Source organism: Macrotis lagotis, chromosome 8, assembly GCF_037893015.1.
Source record: "Macrotis lagotis isolate mMagLag1 chromosome 8, bilby.v1.9.chrom.fasta, whole genome shotgun sequence".
NCBI lineage: Eukaryota > Metazoa > Chordata > Mammalia > Peramelemorphia > Peramelidae > Macrotis > Macrotis lagotis.
In genome coordinates this window covers 42,778,889-42,799,740 of record NC_133665.1, presented here as the reverse complement: position 1 = coordinate 42,799,740, position 20,852 = coordinate 42,778,889, and the positions used below count along the sequence as shown (strand labels likewise).

The window sequence follows — 20,852 nt, the reverse complement described above, 5'->3', positions numbered from 1 at the left end:
TTGATTATAAAGTGTGATACTCAATCAGGGCAGTCTGGGGTGGGGGGCCAGACTACATATAAAAATTCCTGCCAAGATCCCTGTGGTAATTATAGAAATTAGACAAAGGGAGGAAGAGCTCTAGAGTATATAGTGTGATTTGGCTGATATTTTGGGGTTCACTTTGCTCAGCACTGGCCTCGGGTCCCAGAGACCTGGATGCCTTAAATGCTGCTTGGACAGGAGTACTGGGCATGCAAGGCCTTGTTCTGGTCATTGTGGGCATGTTGTAGTGTTTTATGCTGATCTTGATTTATATTATTCATGGCTTTCATTGATAGGGACTCCATATTATCATCATCATCATCAACTTTCACTAATAGAAATTTTTGCTGGGAATCTCACGTTATTCATGGTTTTTACTGCTAGAGACTTTTGCTAGGAAATGCAGATTATTCGTGGCTTTTCCTGCTTAAGGGGTCCACGTTATGGCTTTCACCAATGGGGACCCCATAGGGATGTTTCCCCCAAAATGGCATCTCAATGAACAAAGCAAGGGATAATAGGCGCATTTGTACCTTGGTTTGCTGTGTCAGGATGATATTCTGACTCTTCTTCTGGAGGACTCTGTAAAAAGTAAATTTGCTCAGGTAGCATGCTGGCAATCTTCTCTTTTCCTATTACCTGTGTGCTTAGAAGTGGACTCACACTCCGTTTTACCTTCTCTCTCCTTTCATGGGCCATTATCTTTTTGGTCCGTGCTTTGATGTTTTCCCAACACTTCTTCAACTGTTTGAAATCTCGTAGTGAGACGCTCGGTTGAGAATTGTACTCATGGGCAAGGGCTTGCCAGGTCCTCTGCTTAAGTGCAATTGTCCTGGCATCACTTTTCTTACATTCAAGCACATATTTATACTTTTCCACTAATGCAAGCAAGATACTCTTTTCCAATTCAGAAAAGTATTTGGCAGGTTTTATAATTTCGTTGTTTTGCATTTTCTACTCTTTTCCTCCAGGAGGTAAGAATCCTGTAAAAGGAAGTTTTAAACAATAATTACATATATATATAAAACTAAATCTTCAATAAATTATTTTAGTCTAATCACAAGACCTAAATTTATCATTTTATTTTTTAAATTATTTTTATTTCATTAAATATTTCCTAATTAAATGTGAAAAAAATTTTTTAATCTTTTAAAAATTTTGAGTTCCAAATTCTCTCCTTCCCCCTGCTTGAGAAGACAAACAATTTGATATCAATTATACACATGGAGTCATGCAAAACATTTTCATATAAGCCATATTGAAAAAGGAAACAATAAAAATAAGTATAGTTTTAAAAGTATGCTTCAATCTGCATTCAGAGTTTAACAGTTCTCTCTCGAGTTGAACAGCATTTTTCATAAGTTTTTTTTTAGAATTATTGGGTCATTGTCTTGATCATCCTTACAATACTGTAAAGTTCAAAATTTAAATGGTCTCTTCTCTATTAACTAAGAAAAAAATAATATCCTTAAATTTATTGTTTTCAAAATATAACTTTGTGATTAATAATAATAAATTGACATATGGGTTTTTAAGGTTTACAAATATTTTTACACCTAACTCATTTTCCATATATTTCTTTTCATGCTTACAGCAAATAAATTAGGTGCTAGATAACTTGCTAATACCTGCCATGAGGAGAGATCTGATTCCAGGGCTTAGTGGTTCCAAATACAGCAATCCATCTACTACACTATAGATTATCTTGCATCAATCTTTGTGTCAAATTATTCCTCATATATTCCAACAAATAAAATTTAAAAATATTGTCAGGCCTTAAAATTTTTTTTAAAGCTAGATAGACTTGTATAATGAAAGACCAGTGAATTTAAAATCAGAATCCCTGGTTTCAAGTCCTAGCTCTTACACTAGCATTCCAGTCAGAGGCCCATGTGTTCTAAGCCTAATGAAGAGATGGTAATAATAATAATGATGATGATGATGATGATGATGTTTCTTGAGGACAAGACTGAGCTGAGGAAGATAAGTAAACCTAATGGGTCATGAAGAGATGGATATCCTGGGAGTCCTCTTTGAATGGAGGCTTTGGAAAGACTTTTTTTTTTAACCCTTGTCTTATAGCTGTTCAGGTTTCCAATCAAGGGCCAGAGGTAGTAGATAGTCTGTAGAAAACCAATAAAGTGGGAGGCCTCATATACTTATTAACTGAGTGACCCTAGGCAAGTCACTTAACCCCATTTGTCTTAGTTTCTCATCTGCAATATAAACTGGAGAAGGAAATGACAAACTACTCCAGTATCTTTGCCAAGAAAATTCCCAAATGGAGTCCTGAAGAGTCAGATATTACTGAAACTACTGAACAACAACCATAACCACAAGCAATGGCTGACTTATATCTATCTCTATTTATATCATCTATAGCTATACTTATCTCTATGGCTGTATACACATATACATGTGTGATACATAACCAAAAAACATAAAGCATGTGACATCTGAAAGTATAAAGATTATAAACATATAACTCATATTTAGCATATATTATGTAACCAAATAGATAAAACAAACATAACAAATAATGTGAGCATAATCAATAATACTAATATGTAATAAGTGGCAGTATGCATGAGTAATAAATATGCTACGTGTAACATATGGGTGATATAATATGTTTAACAAGATGGCTGGCCCAGGAGCCCTCTTAAAACTATGGCTTTGGAACAAGCTCTTTGCCTTGGGCTCTAGCACTCCAATCAGAGAGCAACATTGTTCCTTTCTTTGGTCTATATGTATCAAAGCCACTTGTTTAGGTTGCTTTGACTTGTCTTTTCCCAAAGAGGCTATTCCAAATTGAGAGCTTCTTCTCTCCTCATCCTTATCTCTCATAATTCACCCATCTTTTCCCTCCCACCATTTTTATCTTTCCCTGACTCACCCCTTCTCATTGCCAAAGAAAACTGTTCAATATATACCCCTGATTTCATCTCCTCCCATCTCTTCCAACAGATTTCCTCCTCCAATATCCCCATTTTCTCTAATCTCCTGACTTTTTTCCTCTCTCCTATGTCTACTCTGTCCTTAATAAATCCTAATTTTGGGGCAGCTAGATGACTCAGTGGAGAGAGCACCGACCCTGGAGTCAGGAGTACCTGAGTTCAAATCCAGACTCAGACACTTAATAATTACCTAGCTGTGTGACCTTGGGCAAGTCACTTAACCCCATTGCCATGTTAAAAAAAAACCAAAACAAATAAATAAACCCTAACTTCATCAAAACCATACCCAAAGGCTGTCATCCTAGGTCTCTCCTCTTCTCCCTAAACCTTTTGAGAATACTGCCTACAATCCCTGCCTCTGTTTCTTCTTCCTATACTATCTTCTAAACCCTTTGCAATTTGGTTTCATTATTCAATGCTCTTTCCAAAGATATCAGTGGGGGGGGGGGGGCAGAATCAAGATGGTGGTGTGAAGGAAGCATTTCCCAGGAACTCCTTCCCCCAAAACTCCAAAAGTCAACAAATTATGACTCTAGTCAATTTAGAGGGGCAGAACCCACAGAAAGACTGAGTAATACATTTTCCCAGTTCAAGATAACTTAGAAGATTCGGGGGGAAGGTGTGTTTCACCAGGACAGGGGTTGGAAAAAAGCAGCACAGCCCAGCACAGCCCAGCCAAGAGATCACCCGCAACAGCTTAACAGGTGGTGAGAGAATTCTGCTACACCAGAATGAGTGTCCAGTGAGGAACACTGGCCGCAGAATCTACAGCGAGAATCTGGAGAAAGCATCCTGCACCCCCCAGAGATGGTAAGGGGGCCAGGAAAGACTGCAGAAACTTCTCTGCTCTCCCTTGGGGGTAGGACTCTACTGTTGCCTACACTCAGATCCAGGTTGCAGTTTGGGCTTCCTTACTAAGTAGCCAAGCAGGAGCCTCCTTACAGCTCCAAGGCAAAGGGAAGTGAGGTGGTCATCTACATTTCAAAGCACAGGCAAGAGAGCATAAGACCTTGGAGGAATAAAGGTCCCAGTGGGGTGTCCCCCCAAAAAAAAAAAACCCAAAGCCTTGGAAGTGCTGTCTTGGACTGAGGAAATGAGTAAACAACAGAAAAAGAAGAATCTGACCAAAGAGAATTCCCATGGAAGATCAAAATACATACTCAGATGATAACAAAATCGAAGCTTTCAAAGATATCAGGATCTCTTAATTGACAAGTCTAATGACCTTTCCTTGATTCTCATCCTTCAAAACTTTCTGCAGTATTTTGACTCTATGGATCAGCTGCTGGATACCATCTTTCCAGATGGTCTCTTCTAATCTTCTCTTACTGTCTCTCTGACTCTTTATTCTTAGTCTTCTTTGATGGATCTCATCCAAATCATGCCATCACCAACCACGGGTGTCCCCAAAGGCCTGACCTAGACTCTTTTCTCTTTTGGCCTTATGTAATATCACTTGTGGTCTCACTCATCAGCTCCCAAGAATCCAATTATAATCTATGCAGATGATCTTTTATCAATATTTAGCAGCCCATCTCTCTCCTGAGTTACAGTTCCACATCACCAACTGGCTTTTAATGTCTTAAAATGTCCCATAGGTATCTCAAACTCAGCATGTCCAAAACAGAATTCATTATCTTTTCTTCTCACCCTGATTAAGAGGAGCATTATCACCCCAAGTCTTTGTCTCAAAACCTCCTGTGACTCCTTGCTCCACATACCAAATTCATTGCTAAATCTTTTTATTTCTATCTCCCCAGCACCTCTTGAGTATTCCCTCTTCTCTCCACTCACTTAGCTACACCTCCTGGTTTTCCTTCAAGTTCCAGCTAAAATTGCACCTTCCACAAGAAGTTTTTCTTGATCCCCCCCCAATTCAATTGCTTTCCCTCTATTTCTAGTTTATTCTGTATTCATTTTTACAAATTTTTTTGTATGTTATCAGTGAGTACCTTGAGATCAGGGGCTGCCTTTTACCTTATTTTGCATCCCCAGAATAATTTAGAATAAATGCCATTTCATTTATTCATTCACTTTTTGGTGGAAGAAGTATTGTAATGAAATTACAGGGTCCTAAAGTATTGAAACATAGTACCAGTGCAGGGAAGAGGTGAGGGTGAGTTTAAACCACCTCCACATTTTAAAACATGATAAAGTCACAACTATCAAAACCATCCAATTGAAAAACAGGCCAGTAGAATGGAATAGAGATCCCAGAAGTGGACCCAAATAAATTAAAAATCTGATGAAAACAAATAAAACTTGATGAAATAATATAAAATTATAATAATAATAATATAATGATATGACCAAATAAACCAATTCCTGATAGTCTTTAAATTCAAAAAGTGAGTCAAATACTAAAAATCCACAGTGATGAGCAAGACTTTAGGCAACAAGTACACTCACATATTATTGGTAGCAATACAAATTGATCAAACATTTCTGAAGGTCATGGGTTCTTTTTTTTTAATTTTTTTTTTGGCAAGGCAATATAGGGTTAAGTGGCTTGCCCAAGACCACACCAGCTAGGTAATTATTAAGTGTCTGAGGCCGGATTTGAACTCAGGTATTCCTGACTCCAGGGCTTGTGCTCTATCCACTGTACCACCTAGCTGCCCCCGAACATGGGTTCTTAATTGCTTTTTGTGTCATGGATTTTTTGACTGGCTGACAAAGTCTATGGGTCTGTTCTCACAATAATTTTTTAAATGCATCAGCATTTCAAAAGAAGTCAATTATTGGGGTGGCTAGGTGGTGTAGTGGCTAAAGCACCGGCCCTGGAGTCAGGAGTCAGGAGTACCTGGGTTCAAATCAAATAATTACCTAGCTGTGTGGCCTTGGGCAAGCCACTTAACCCCGTTTGCCTTACAAAAAAAAAACAAAACAAAAAAAAGTCAATTATTGAAATTATTTAAACAACAATAACAACCAAGTTCTTGGAGCTAGACTAACCCTACTGGAGAGTCATCTAGCAAGTGATAGAAAAAGCAATGAATTGGTCATATCCTTTGACCTAGTAATATGCCAGGGAAATTAGCCAAAAGAAAAAGGGTCTATTTGTTCAAAGGTGTTTACAGTAGTGTTATTTATGGACCAAAACTTGGAAATATCCCAGACAGTGACAAAACGACTAAACAGACTGGTCTCTGCAGCAATGCACTTACTAAACCACCACCAAGACTGCCAAATAGGAAGATCATACCACGGATGGAAAGGTTTATGTGAAATAATGCAAAGTGAACAGTGCAGAATAAAGAACTCTATGTATACATGGACTGCAACCATATAAAAATACCATTAGCTAAGAAGACAGTATGGAGTTGCTATTATTATTTGAAAGTATATTTATTTGTTCATTTTAAAGGTGATTAAGAGCTAAAAAATAATACTTAAAATGCTGGAAGTAGAGAAGAGAGAAAACTTTAAAACAAAGGTAAGATCATGAGAACTGATTATTATTATCAAAATAAGGAAGCTGCAGCCAGACACTGTGTGAAGCCTTCAGGATATAATTCAAATCACAAAGACTCAACTATCTACCCTCAAGAGCTTATTTTCTAGGAGAAGTTAAGAAGGAGCTGAAGTGTGGATGGGGGAAGGGGATATGGAAGGATGGGAAAGCATGGGGAGTATGGCAAAGCCAGTAGAATGAAGCACAACTGTACTGGTCCTTTCATCAAAATAACAGTTGGGGAGGGGTACTTAAGATCACGTCTGACCCTTAGGCCATAAAAGGACCATGGCATCATTTGGACTGGTGGAACTCTTAATTCAATAAATCTAGGTGTTTTTAAAGAAGTGAATTAATTAAATATCTGACCAAATAAAGCAGGCTAATTTTTAAGATGATAATTTTATATGTCCTGCAAATGAAATTATAAATATCTAAATAGTCCTTGGCAGAAAAAGTTTCCACCCCTATCCTAGAAGCAGTCACCAATGGGCAGTCAGTCAGTCAATAGAGGGAAAAGGAAGGTGAAGCATACAAAAAAAAAAAGACAAAAAAGGGAAAGATCAAATGAAATAATTCTGAATCAACCAGAACAATTTAAAACATCATTGCAAGTGTGAAGAAAATCTGACTTTGTAACCCCAGCTGATTTAAGACAGGAGGTGAAAATCAAGTCTTTGTTGTAGAATTTAACATTGAAAAACTAGCAACTGGTAGGTAAGGGACCTGCCTAGACAACCTCACTTCAAAAGTAGCAACATGTGCTTTGCAAAAAGTAGATTTATTTGTGGGAATGTTTAGTATTATATCAACTTAGAGTCATGGATCTTCCAGAAAGGAAAGACTAAACAGATGAAGAATATTTATTGTTTAGATTTCAACATGCTTCAGAATAGATACTCTATAGAGTTACTTTATCAACATGGGTAAATATACAAGAAAGACAATACAATGAAAGGGAGCCAGAAATTAAAAAAAAAAGTTGAATGGGTTGGATTGCTTTTGGTAAAATGGCTTCTCATAATAGCCAAGGCCCATATTATCAATATTAATACTTTATGGGTGTCATTATATATCAGTGAGACATGGATACCATTGCCTCAGAAAAATTATAGATAGCATCACACAGAGAGCAATGGAAAAAGCACAAGGTAGGTTTGGGCAGGCTACAGAATAGAAAGAATGAGGAAGTCTGAGGAAGATCAAAATCCAAGATGACATCCTAGTGAGTGGGAGCAACGAGAGGTGGGTAGTCAGAGTGATCTACCAGGTACCCTTGCCATGTCAGAAGGGATTGAGAAAGGGTTGGGTGGGAACCCTCTGGTAGATTTTGGGGAAAACATGGAAGAGTCACACAGACTAGGCAAGGGGAACAAGGGTTATTATCTGAATATTGGTAAGAACTTCATGAATCAATGAAATCTTGGATCCATTTGATTATTTACATACAGATTCTGTGCTCCAAAAGATCTTTTAAGATTCTCTAGTTTGAAATACAATCATTTTACAAATGGGGAAAGTGAGGCACAAACAGCTCAACACTTGACAAAGGTTATGTAGTCAACTAGAACAATAATGAGAAACACCCCAGAACAGGAATTTTATATCCATATTGAGTTAGTGGCACCCCATGGAGGGGTTAAAATTACTAACACTGAGCCACAAATGAGGCTTGTGACTCAGCACTGGCCTCAGGCAAAATTGTGAATTCTAGACATAGGAGACAACCTATGCAAAGATTTATGCATTTAAAAGTCATATAGGACTAACAAGTAACAAGTCAGTTTGATTAGAATAGACTGGAAATGTAGGTGAAAGCAATGTTGTGGAGTGCTTTGAATGACAAGTAGAAGATTATGTGGTTTATCCTGGAGGCAATAGAAAGTCACTGAAGATTTTTTGAGTAGGGGAATGACATAGGCATATCTGTATTTTAGAAAAGCTAATTTGACCACTGTGGAGGATAGAATGGAAATGAGAAAGACTTGAAATATGAAGGCCAATTAGGAGGCTATGACAATTGTCCAAACAAGAGATAAGGAGGGCTTGCAATAGGGTGGTGGGTATGTGAGTGAAGGATGTGAAGAGTGAAAAATGAGAGAGTGTGAAAATGGAATCAATAAAGATATGATAACTGGTTGGATATTAATTATCAGGAAGACAGGCAAAAATCAAGGATGACTCTAAGACTGATCTGGGATGATAAGAAAAAAGGAAGTCTGGAGGAGGGATGGGTTTGGATAGAAATAGAACAGGACTTCTTGATCTTTTTTGTATTATGCACCCCTTCTAAGAATAATGTTTTTTAATTGTATAAAGCAAAATACACAGGATTACAAAAGAAACCAATTATATTGAAATGCAGTTATAAAAAACGTCTTTTCCTAAGTTCATCAACTAAAACAGAATGAACTCCATTTTGGGCTTTGTTGAGTTTGAGATGACTTTATCTTCCAGGTAAAGTTGTTCAGGTGGCAACTGGTGATTCAAGATGTTGGAGTTCATCAATCTCTTGCCATTTTTCCTACCTTTACATCACTCTAGTTTTTAAGTCTTTCCATGGTTTAAAAAGCATTTTAACTTATTAAAGGAATAGGAGGAGAGATAGTGGATCAAAGTCAGTAGAGGGACATTTTTGGCTTTGAGTTCAAGTCAAATGTGTGACAGTCCTATTAAAAAGATATAAAATTTTAAAAAGCTTTAAAAAGCTTTTAGAAGACAGGGGAAGCTAGGTGGTGTAGGGGATAGAGCGCTGACCCTGGAGTCAGGTGAACCTAAGTTCAAATCCAGCCTCAAACACTTAATTACCTATCTGTGTGACCTTGGACAAGTCACTGGATCTCATTGCCTTGCCAAAAAACCTTTTAGAAAACATGTTAATTTGTTAAAATAATAACAGGAGAGGTAGTTGGGAGAAAAAGAGACAACCTTGTATTCAGAAATATTTGAGTTCTTATTTCAAGAAAATAAAAGTTTATTTTTAATGAGGTTTTGCAATATATGCATAATTGCCTCTGACATTTTATACTATTATCATTTGCAAATCATTTAAGATCTTGTAATTCCTGAGCAAAAGCTCTAAAACAAAAGAGAAGGGTTTTTCCTGATGGACCTTGCAATGGAATTATTGATTGGGACCAAAAAAAAAACCAATTCACACCCCTAAAGTAGAATGAATAAGATTATTAATATTTTTTCAATAACAAAACCAACAACAGCTCTCATTTATACAGGTTTCCAACTTAACAATTAGATGAGAGCAGGTTTGGATGGAGAGAATTATTTAGGGGGTAAAAAAGTACTGAGTTCCTAGGGAACTGAAAAATACAGTGACTTTATTTTCCAAATTAAGATATTAAAAACATAGACTATCATGTTTGCCTTGTTGCCACAGCTGATCAGCAGTCTTTTATAGTTGCTATTGAAGGAATTAAAACAGCAAATGGTAGTGGGAATTGAGTGAACCGAACTGACTCCATCCTGTGACTCAATTCTGGAGCTAGCTCAGCTCCCTTTCTATTTAGTTATGGGTCTTGGTCCAGTTTCTGCCTGGTGAGAAAACTTTATTCAATTGTGGGAATTGTGAGGAAGCTTTCATTGTTTCAACCCAGTCCTGCTTGGCTGGAAAGGGAGACCACCTCTCCCTCCTGCTTAGAGGTCCTTGACTAAGAACCCAGGTTATACCAACTAGAAGATTGATGATGCAAGGCACTTTCTCATAATTATACATCTCAAGTAGCCCAGTTGTCTTATCTGAAAACTAACCCAGTACTGGTTAAGCAGTTATTGTTTTCATGTTCCTTTGATTGTTTACAGACACTTGTAGGGAGTGGGAGGGGGTACCTCTTTTTCTGATTTCAGGGAACTTCACCTGTTAGTTCTGCTCCTCCCAACTTGGAAAGTCTCTAATCTTTCCTCCAGTAAGAAATCAGATCACTTAATTTTGTATCATGGTTAATTGTTTTATTTTAATTCATGGTCTTACTTGACATTGTTTTTAATGAAAAAAAAATATCTATTCTGTATTTGAAGTCAGTGTCAAAGCTGAGGAAATCTGGTTCTGATTTGTTATACAATTAACACACATTGCTTAATGAATTGAAATGCTTGGAAGCTCAGACCTTTGTTAGTTATTTCATCTTTTGCCTGCCACACTATGGTGATCCTATGTTCTCAAAATTTTCTAGGATAATTCTGATTTCAAGAAAAGAAAGTTTATTTTTAATAAGGCTTCACAAAAAAAATAATCTGTCAGATCATGTGTCCTGGTTTTGGGTTTGAAAAATATGGTCACTATAATAACTGGATATTAGAGCATGGTATTCACAGGTTTTATGACTAGAAATGTCAGAGCCAATCATAATAAGCTCATATTGTTATAGTTGTTTTTAAGATTTACAAAGAACTCCATAAGGTGGCAGTGGAAGAATCAGCATTTCTATTTTACAAATGAGGCCACTAAGGCTCTGGATAGTAAAAGGACTTGTCTAGAATCAGGTCTTCTGATTCCAAGCTCCCTATACTTTCTTTCCAACATACACTGTAGTTTCTCATTGTCACCACATCTCCAACCATCACAAGGTGTAAATAATATACTCATATTTTTCAAGGAGATCATAGCTTCTAGAATTGGAAAAGACTAAAAGTTATCTAGTCCAACTCCCTCATTTTACAGGAGGAAAAAACTGAGACCCCCCCCCCAGGGAAAAAGTATCTAGTCACATGGGAAATAAATAGCATAGCATAGGGGGGATTTGAACTCAACTTCACCCACACTATATCTAGTTCTCTTTTCACCATAATGCACTGCCTCCTCAATAACTAGGGACATATAGACCTGTAGGTGAGTAAATTCATGTCTTTATAAAGTGCTTTACATATATTATCATTATCTAATTATACTCCTAAAGCAGGCATTTAAAGTAGATAATACAAATATTTGGGGGGGGGGGGTTAATCCTCAGGTTAAAAGACTAGTGGGGCTAGTACTCAATCTCAATTCTTCTGACTTCAAAATTAGCATATTAGTTTATGTCTCTCAATTGTAAACCAGGTAAACTGAGCTTAAGAGCCAAGTGTATAGGGGCGGCTAGGTGGCATAGTGGATAAAGCACTGGCCTTGGAGTCAGGAGTACCTGGGTTCAAATCTGGTCTCAGACACTTAATAATTACCTAGCTGTGTGGCCTTGGGCAAGCCACTTAACCCCATTTGCCTTGCAAAAACCTTAAAAAAAAAAAGAAAAGAAAAAAAAGAGCCAAGTGTATGGATATAATTTGAGGGCAATATTTCACAAAATCTCATATCCTAACTGAGGGAAACCCTAGGAACATAAGGCTTTTTTGGCTCTTCCCTAGAGGGGTTCAGCTCCACATACTGACTATAAGTCTGGTTTTATTGAGCTAAACAACAACAATACAACAACAAATCACAAAATGGGCTTATATCCATATGGCAAGTCAGGAAAACTCTCATTTCCTTCTTTCTTTTTTCTTTTTTTAGTTTTTTTTTTTTTTGCAAGGCAATCTGGCTTGCTCAAGGCCACACAGCTAGGTAATTATTAAGTGTCTGAGACCAGATTTGAACTCAGGTACTCCTGACTCCAGGGCTGGTGCTCTATCCACTGCGCCACCTAGCCACCCCAAAACTCTCATTTCTGAAAGGTCTCAAACAACTGTCCTCTCTTTTGCATTCCACCTTCCATCACTACCAACACAGTCAGTGTGACTTACAATATCAGTGAATTAAAAGGAGATTCAGGCTACCTCTTGGTGAATGTAGTTCACTGTTGCATCAACCACTTTAGAACTGGCAAGAACAAAGCTTTAGGTTTGCTTCATTCTTTCTTTCATTCATTCTTTCACCATTTCCTTTGCAGAACTCTCACTGGGTCTCTACTCAGCTCTGAATCTGTCTCATCCTTTCTTCTAAGAACAAGCCCAAGGTCCAGCTTAAGTATATGACCTCTGTCAATTCTGACAGGTCAACTCAATGGTTCTTAAGTATGTTGCAGTTTTGAAGCTGTAAACTTCACCAGTATCTTACCAAAAGTCAATGAGTCAAAGAAGACCCATCAGCTTTACACACTTTATCTAGTGAGCAGAAGGGAATAGGTCTTAGTTTACACTTATTGACATCTCTATGCCAAACAAGACTGTGTATAAAAATTTTGCAATAGAACTTTGGATTCAGAGATCATTTGGACTTGATTCGTTAAATTAATATTCATAGAAAATATTTTGAATATCTTTCAATGGTTTACTGAGATAACAAGATAGACCATTTGAAATCAGGTCTAGACTCAAAAATCCAGAATATATGGTTTGTCTTTCCTTCTCCAGCTCCTTTTTAGATGAGGAACCCAAGGCAAACAGGAGTAAGTGACTTGCCCTGGATCACATTACTAGTGTCTGAGGCTAGATTTGAATTCAGGAAAAGTAGTCTTCCTGACTCTAGGGTGAAGTAAGAGAACATTAGGAAAAAAACTTCATCAATTTAACAATTAAGCTGAAGACTTGCCCTATAGTAGGGTCAGGTTGCTACCTCAAATTAGCTTTGGCAGTTTTCTGGATAGTCCATGAGGCAGAGTTTCATGGAGGCAGGATGAGCCATAGTCTGATGTGAAATAAGTCTCCTTTGGAGATCCCCAGAAGAAATATTATACAATGGAGAAGTCAGCCTTGGAGGTAGGAAGGCCTCAGATCAAGTCCTAACTGACTTCTACTAATTGTGTGTGTCTTACTCTGGGTAGTCATAAACCTTTCTGTATTCTAGAAAAATCTCTTAAGACTTTAGATTGTAGGAGAATTAAAAGTTGCCTGCATTGGAGAAGGAAATCCTCACCTGAGAGCCTCCTGTGCCATTGAAATCAGTTTCAGTTCCTGTTTCTATTCTTATTCAGTTTGGAAGGAGTTGTTCACTCATAGCTCAGATCACTGAACTCCATTTACTAAAGTTAATGGTTATTGTTGTAAGGGTGAATGATGACTCTTCTTCCTTACTGTACTATTGCTTTTATTTTAAGGGCTTTTTCCCAACTTGTTTCTCTGCTCTTCACAAAACTCATCAGCATTCTTATTCATTTAGGAGTCTGACTCAACCCTCCCCTTCATTCTGCATATCCAATAAGTGGGTTTTTTGTTTGTTTGTTTGGGGTGTGGTATTTTATGCATTATATCTGTGATTTCATGAAGATGTGGAGCAAGCCAGTACTTCCTCCGTACAGCTGCCAGGTTGGATTAATACCCTTAAAATGTAGGTCTAGCAGTATCTCTCTTCTACTGAAGATGCTGTAGAATCAAGAACCAGGGAGATGATAACTGAACTCTTCCTTAGTCTGACCCCTTCTGTAGTTTGTATTCAGTTCTGGTAACATGTTAGACAACGACAAGTTGGAATGTGCTCATAGGAAAGTGACCAAGCTAGGGAGGGGGTAGGAGAGCATTCCAGTCATGTCCAACTTTTCAGGACCCCATTTGGTGTTTTCTTGGTAAAGATAATTGAATGGTTTTCCACTTCCTTCCCCAACTCATTATACAGATGAGGAAACTGAGTAAAACAAAATTAAGTGACTTGCCCAGAGTCACACAGGAAACCAAGTGTATGAGGTCCAATTTGAACTTAGAGTTCAAAGAATCCAGGTCCAGCACTCTATCCTGTATCACTTAGCAGCCCATACAAGAATTAGTTGAAAGACTGAGGATGTTTGGTATGGAGTAGGGACAACTTAGATTGTGACCTGGTATGCAAAAAAATAATTTACACTTAAAGAGCCACCTCAGGAGTTAATGAGTTTTTCATCCCTGGAGAGCTTCAAGAAGATACCTATAATTTAACCCTACAAGATCAGCTATGTGATAGGCAGCTATTAATTACACTAAAAGGATGTCACAAAACTACAAACTTTTGACTTCTATTTTAAGACCTAAAGCAAAATGAGCACCACTGTCTCACTTCCCTGGCAAATGGAATTACCTTTACCCTAAATGAGATATATATAGGTAAAGAATTTTTGCAAGACTTAAAGTTCTATATAAACATGAGCTATTATTATTAGCATCCTGATATCAAATGGAAAGGCCAAACTGTTTGTGATATGTATTCACAGAGACATTCCCCAATACTTTGCCACACTTTATGATGCTTCCCTGATTTTATGATAGTTTCGATGTAGTAAAGTATTATTATTTTTTTTCTTTTTGGTTTTTGCAAGGCAATGGGATTAAGTGACACAGCTAGGTAATTATTGTGTCTGAGGCCGGGTTTGAACTTAAGTCCTCCTGATTCTAGGGCCATTGCTCTATCCACTGTGCCATCTAACTGCCCCTGTAAAGTATTACTATTTAGAATTACAGGATTTTTCTTTAGTGCCTACCCTTCTAAAGCTATCTTCCACCTCCTCTGTATTTATCTTGTGGGTACTGGTTTATGCATACGTGGTCTCACCCGTTAGACTGGAACATAAGCTCTTTGAGGGCAGGGCCTATTTCTGCTTAGCACAGTCATAGAATGTACTTAATATCCAACATTCTGTGGTGACATATCTCTACTCACTAACACTAGCATCTGTCACTTTTCTTCCACTGACAATCTTATGGTTAGAATAGTGAGAGCTGACATGCACACTACACTTTAATGTTTACAAAGCCTGATGGCTATAGATAAATAGACACTTATCTATACATATATAAAATATAAATTTAATATATACATAGATTTAGATTATCTAACAGATAAAATATATGTATATATGTATCATATATATATATTTATATATATATATGTATATATATATATATTTCATTTGAACCTCACAACAACCCTTTAAGGTAAATACAACAGGTGCTTTTTTATTCTCAATTTACAGATGAGGAAATGAAGGCTCAGAAAGGATACATGTCCAGGGTTCAGGGATGTGCTGTTAAATATTTAACAACTGGCTCTCCAAAAACACACCATAATTTTAAGTTTAGTCTGCATAATTAACATTTTCTCCATCATACTTTGAGTCCAGATAATCAATAAAACAATTACACTGATTTATAAGCACTTGCCAATTTTTACTTTGTAAGTAAATGCTCTCCAAAAAAATTTAACAATAGGGGCAGCTATGTGGCACAGTGGATAGAGCACTGGCCCTGGAGTCAAGAGGACTTGCATTCAAATCTGACCTCAGACACTTAATACTTAGCTGTGTGACCTTAGACAAGTCACTTGCCTCCATTGCCTGGAAAAAACAAAACAAACACAACAACAACAACAGCAGCAAAATTTAACAATAGACTCTCAGGAGCCAGTAAAACTGGCTTCAGCACATACCTATGAAGGTTCCACAGCTAGCAAGTTTTAAAGACAGATGATGAAGTCTAGTCTTCCTAAATCGAAGCCCAGAGTACATTTATGCTACTATCTTAGACCCAATCCTCCATATCTACTCTGTTGTCTCTTAACTATCCACTCAGTCATTTTCTTTCCATACCTCTTATTGTATCATTTCTTTTTTGTGAGCATCCCATAATTCCTTTACATTTACATTATTTCCATGGCAATAATACTTTTTTTTTTTTAACTTTTCCTTTCCTCTGTTCCTCTCTGCATTTCTATGTATTATTCTGTCCTTTGGGGAATTGCATATGATACATATGGTTTGTTTGTTTTTTAATATTCATGTAAGTTTGTGAATCTGGGTAAGCTAGACTTTGATGTAGACTTCCTCCAAAAATATCTCTTTCAGAAGCCTACTCCAAAATGCCTGAAATCTCTATAATTTTTTTGTTGTCGTTCAATTGTTTCTGACTCTTCATTGTCCCAAGATTCCATTTCCTTCTCCAATTCATTTTACAAGTGAGGAAACTGAGGCAAATAGGACTTGCCTGGGGGTCACATAACTAGTAAGTGTCCAAGGTAGGATTTGAACTCTGGTCTTCCTTATTGTGGGTCCAATGCTCTATCCACCATAGCTTTACTTTCTCTATCATTAAAATCATTCCTTTGGGTTTAAAAAAAAGCATTGTGTTTAAAAGATCCTTTATAGTGTTAATACATTTATCCATTAGAACTCAAAAATGGATTAAATTATCAAATTAATTTATATCATCTGGTCACAGAAAGGGTGCTGAAATATTGTGAATCAGGACAGGTAAATTATGAAGGGAAAAGAGACCTGGAAATGAGATGATCACAATGCAACTTTCCCCCTAAAGTAGCCTACAACAGACTGTGTGAAGTAATAAGGAGGAAGGAGGAAGGAGAAGGGAAAGAAGGGAAAGAAATTAAAGTCATTTTCATACTTGTGAGTGAGAGGAAAGAATGTGTGAAATGAAGCAGGGAATGAGATGTCAGCTCCCAGTGAATGAGGATTCTAGTTCTCAGTTCTGGTGGTTGCCAATACAGTATCACAGGATTAAACAAATAAACAAGGACAACTCTTTGAGTGATAGGATGTCTGAAAGGGAGACTTAAAAGAACTTCTGTCCCTCTGGGTTCTGTGGCTCCTTGGGCCAGTTTTGCTGGCCTGACCATCTTCAAAACATTTTAAAATATCACAGATCTGATATCTCAACAAGTCATATCTCCTTAGAGCTTATGCCAGTGGAGGACAAATTCTGGCCCATCTTACTCAGCCAGAAAGGTTTCACATCTAACCAGGTGACTGAAAAACTGTATGTAGGTTGGACTTTCAGAGGCCCAGTATAGCTTGATCAGATGCTCATCAGTAGAAGCTTGGCCTCTTGGTGATCAATTTTTTTCAGTTCCAAATGCCTTTTGTTGTTATTATTTAATCATTTCAGTCATACCCAACTCTTTGTGACCCCATTTGTTTTTCTTAGCAGAGATACTGGAGTGGTTTCACCATTTCCTTCTCCAGCTCATTTTACAGATGAGGAAATTGAAACAATATTATGTGACTTGCCTAGGTCACCTAGAGCTAATAAGTGTCTAAGGTCAAATTTGGAGAGGGGATCTACCTGACTCCAGGTCTGGTGCTCTATTCATTTCATCATCCAGCTGCCCATTACAGTTAAGCCTTGCTTTGTTCAAGAAGTGTACTAAGAAATTATACTGTTAGAATTTGAGAATGTTATTGCACCATAGAAATGTACTTTTACCCTAAAATTAACTTTTTAAACTGGAAGAATCTTTCAGTAAAATAAATAATTCCCACTTTAAGTTTTATACTTTGTTAAACTTATTTTCATATGTCAAGTTTTCTTAACAGTACAGCTCTAATGGTATATTGTAGTTTTAAATTATTTTTCTCCATCACCTGCAACTGGTACCAGAGTAAACAATGAAAGGAGATCATGATTCCAGGGTGTCTATGATGAAACATGGACAACCCATTTCCTAACAGAAAGGTGGTAGCCTCAAGACACCAACACACATTTCTAAAAATGGTCAATTTGGGAAATTATTTGTGCATAGAGTCAACATTTTTTTTCATTTTGAGAGAAAATAAATGCTTGATTAGAAATTTTTTTAAAAGCATCAAAAAAACCTTTTTTAAAGAAAGCACACTTCTATATTATAAGACAAAGTTAAGGTCAATTAGAGTAGAAAACAGCCAATTGTACCTTGAGTAACTGATTTACTGAGAACAAAGCTTTTTTATATGAAGGTGAAGTTAGCCACAACTCATGTAAAGAAGTTACCATTGTTAGACTTCACCAAACTCTAAATCAACCAGTCCTTTCTACCTCTACCTTCCTCCTCACTTCCAGATGCAGTCTTTAGTCACAGCTGACAGTACTTTAGTTAGCATTTACTAATATTATTGTAGAGACAAAACATTTTTATGTCCTTTATAATATTATTATTATTTGATCTTGAAATTTCTGATCAAGGGATGTGGCTGGAATGCATCCATTTGTTAACAAAAGAATCACAGTATAGGTAATGCATTTGAACCAGCCGTATGATCCTGAACAAGTCACTTAACCTAATTGCCTTCTCAAAAAAAAAAGAAATTTGAATACAATTTCCTTTGAATTTGAAATTCTCCAAAAAGAATTCATTAGCAGCTTGCTACTTACTACTTACAACTTGCTACTAGAAGTGCAGAGCCGGGGGCGGCTGGGTTGCCCAGTGGATAGAGCACTAGCCCTGGAGTCAGGAGGACCTGAGTTCAAATTTGACCTCAGACCCGTTACTTAATTCCATTTGCCTTGCAGAAACCCCAAAAGATAAATAAATAGAAGTATAGAGCCATCCGCATGATGATGTGAAAAGCACTGTGTGACCCCGCGTCTAAGGCAAATCACATAACCTGTAAACCTTAACTTCCTCAGGTGTTAAATGAAAGGACTGAACTTGAAGATCTCCAAAGTTCCTTTCATGGAAGCCAAAAAAAAAAAATGAAATAATCCCTGTCCTCCAAGAGTTTACATTTTCCTGACGGGGGTGGGGTGTGGGGGGGGAATAGAATATCATGAGATGGGGAAAGTAGATCAAGGAAGGCTCTTGTAGGAGCTGTCTAGCTGCCTGATTTATGTCCCTTTAGGATTCCTTAAAGTTGGACTAATGTCCTGCTTTCTGCCCGGTTCCCATTCGATTCTGAATCTTTTCATCGACTCCACATTTCCTAACACATCCAGCACCTGGATGGACGGGTGGATCCTCAGCTCTACTCATCCATGTTTCCATGGATTTGCTCAGTTTGGTGGTCCCCCCCCCCCGCCCCGTGGGGCTGCCATCCGCCCCGAGGGCAGCGGCGACAGCTGGAGCGTCGTGCCCCCTCCCCGGACCGGGCAGAGGCTGAGACCCCCGCCGTGGCACCGGCGGCCGCATCCTCGGGGCTCCCCTCTGGGCGCTCCTCTAACGGGACTCGCAGACGCGGCCGCTCCGACAACTTTTTGGGCAACTTCGTCCCGGCCGCTCGCCCCCTGCCCGCGGGGGAGCCCGTCCGGCGCGCCCCGGGCCCGGGCTGCCTTCCCTCGGCCCGTCGGTCCCCGCCCCCGGTGCCACGCCGGGCACGAGTGCCGCCGCGGCTTCGAAAGGTGGGAGCAGGCCCGGCCCCGCTGGGCGAGCCCCCGGCGCTCGGGAGCCCGGGCTCCGCGGGCCGAGGCGCCGGGGGCTCGGAACCAACTCGGGCGCTTTCAAGTTGCCCTCTCCCGCGGAGGCGCGGCCGGGCCGGCGGTTATGGAGGGCCCCGAGGCGGGCGGCTCCGCGCCGGTGCCCGCGGCCGGAGGAGGAGGAGGGGAGGGGGGGGAGGGCAGCCTACCTGGTACCGCAGTGCAGCCGGAGCGCCGCGGCGGCCGCGGGGCTGGGATGGGGCGGGCTGGGGCGGGCTGGGGCGGGGGCGCCCGGGCGGGGCGGCCGCTGCCTCCCGCTCACCCTCTCCTGCTCCCCCCGCGCGTGGCGGCGCCGGAGAGCGCGCGGCGGGGTGCCGGGCTGACAAAGGAGACAAGCGCCACCCAGCGCCCTGGCAGCGGCGGGCCCGCGGGCGGGGAGGCGGCGCGGTCCGGAAGCCAGGCCGCCCGCACGGCCGCTTCCTCCGGCGGCGCCCGGCGGCCCCGGGCGCGGCCCCCCCGCCGGGCAGCCTGCGGCAGAGCGCCCCGGGCGCGGAGCCCCCGCCGGGGAGCCCGCCGCAGAGCGCCCCGGGCCCGGAGCCCCCGCCGGGGAGCCCGCCGCAGAGCGCCCCGGGCCCGGAGCCCCCGCCGGGGAGCCCGCCGCAGAGCGCCCCGGGCCCGGAGCCCCCGCCGGGGAGCCCGCCGCAGAGCGCCCCGGGCCTGGAGCCCCCTGCAGGCGCCCCTGGCCCGGAGCCCCCCGCAGAGCGCCCCGGGCCTGGAGCCCCCCGCAGGCGCCCCTGGCCCGGAGCCCCCGCCGGAGAGCCCGCCGCAGAGCGCCCCGGGCCCGGAGCCCCCCGCAGGCGCCCCTGGCCCGGAGCCCCCGCCGGAGAGCCCGCCGCAGAGCGCCCCGGGCCTGGAGCCCCCCGCAGGCGCCCCTGGCCCGGAGCCCCCGCCGGGGAGCCCGCCGCAGAGCGCCCCGCGCCCGGAGCCCCCGCCGGGGAGCCCGCCGCAGAGAGCCCCGCGCCCGGAGCCCCCCGCAGGCGCCCCGGACCCGGAGCCCCCCGCAGGCGCCCCGGGCCCGGAGCCCCCCGCAGAGCGCCCCTGGCCCGGAGCCCCCCGCAGAGCGCCCCGGGCCCGGAGCCCCCCGCAGAGCGCCCCGGGCCCCGAGCCCCCCGCAGGCGCCCCGGGCCCCGAGCCCCCGCCGGGGAGCCCGCCACAGAGCGCCCCGGGCCCGGAGCCCGCGCGCCGGGGAGCCCGCCGCAGAGCGCCCCGGGCCCGGAGCCCCCGCCGGGGAGCCCACCGCAGAGCGCCCCGGGCCCCGAGCCCCCCGCAGGCTCCCCGGGCCCCGAGCCCCCGCCGGGGAGCCCGCCGCAGAGCGCCCCGGGCCCGGAGCCCCCGCTGGGCAGCCTGTG

General features: G+C 41.3%; 1 protein-coding gene across 1 annotated transcript in view; it reads right to left on the bottom strand.

The window, feature by feature from the left end:
- Positions 1–19,699, bottom strand: part of MSANTD3 (Myb/SANT DNA binding domain containing 3) — a 32,285-nt gene extending 12,586 nt beyond the window's left edge. The window contains exons 1-2 of the mRNA XM_074196745.1: positions 19,653–19,699; positions 558–1,007 (exon numbers count right to left, since the gene is read on the bottom strand). Of these exons, the coding sequence (XP_074052846.1) occupies positions 558–975 (418 nt within the window). The 5' untranslated portion in view covers positions 976–1,007; positions 19,653–19,699. The remainder of the gene's footprint in view (positions 1–557; positions 1,008–19,652) is intronic.
- Positions 19,700–20,852: the final 1,153 nt, after the last annotated feature.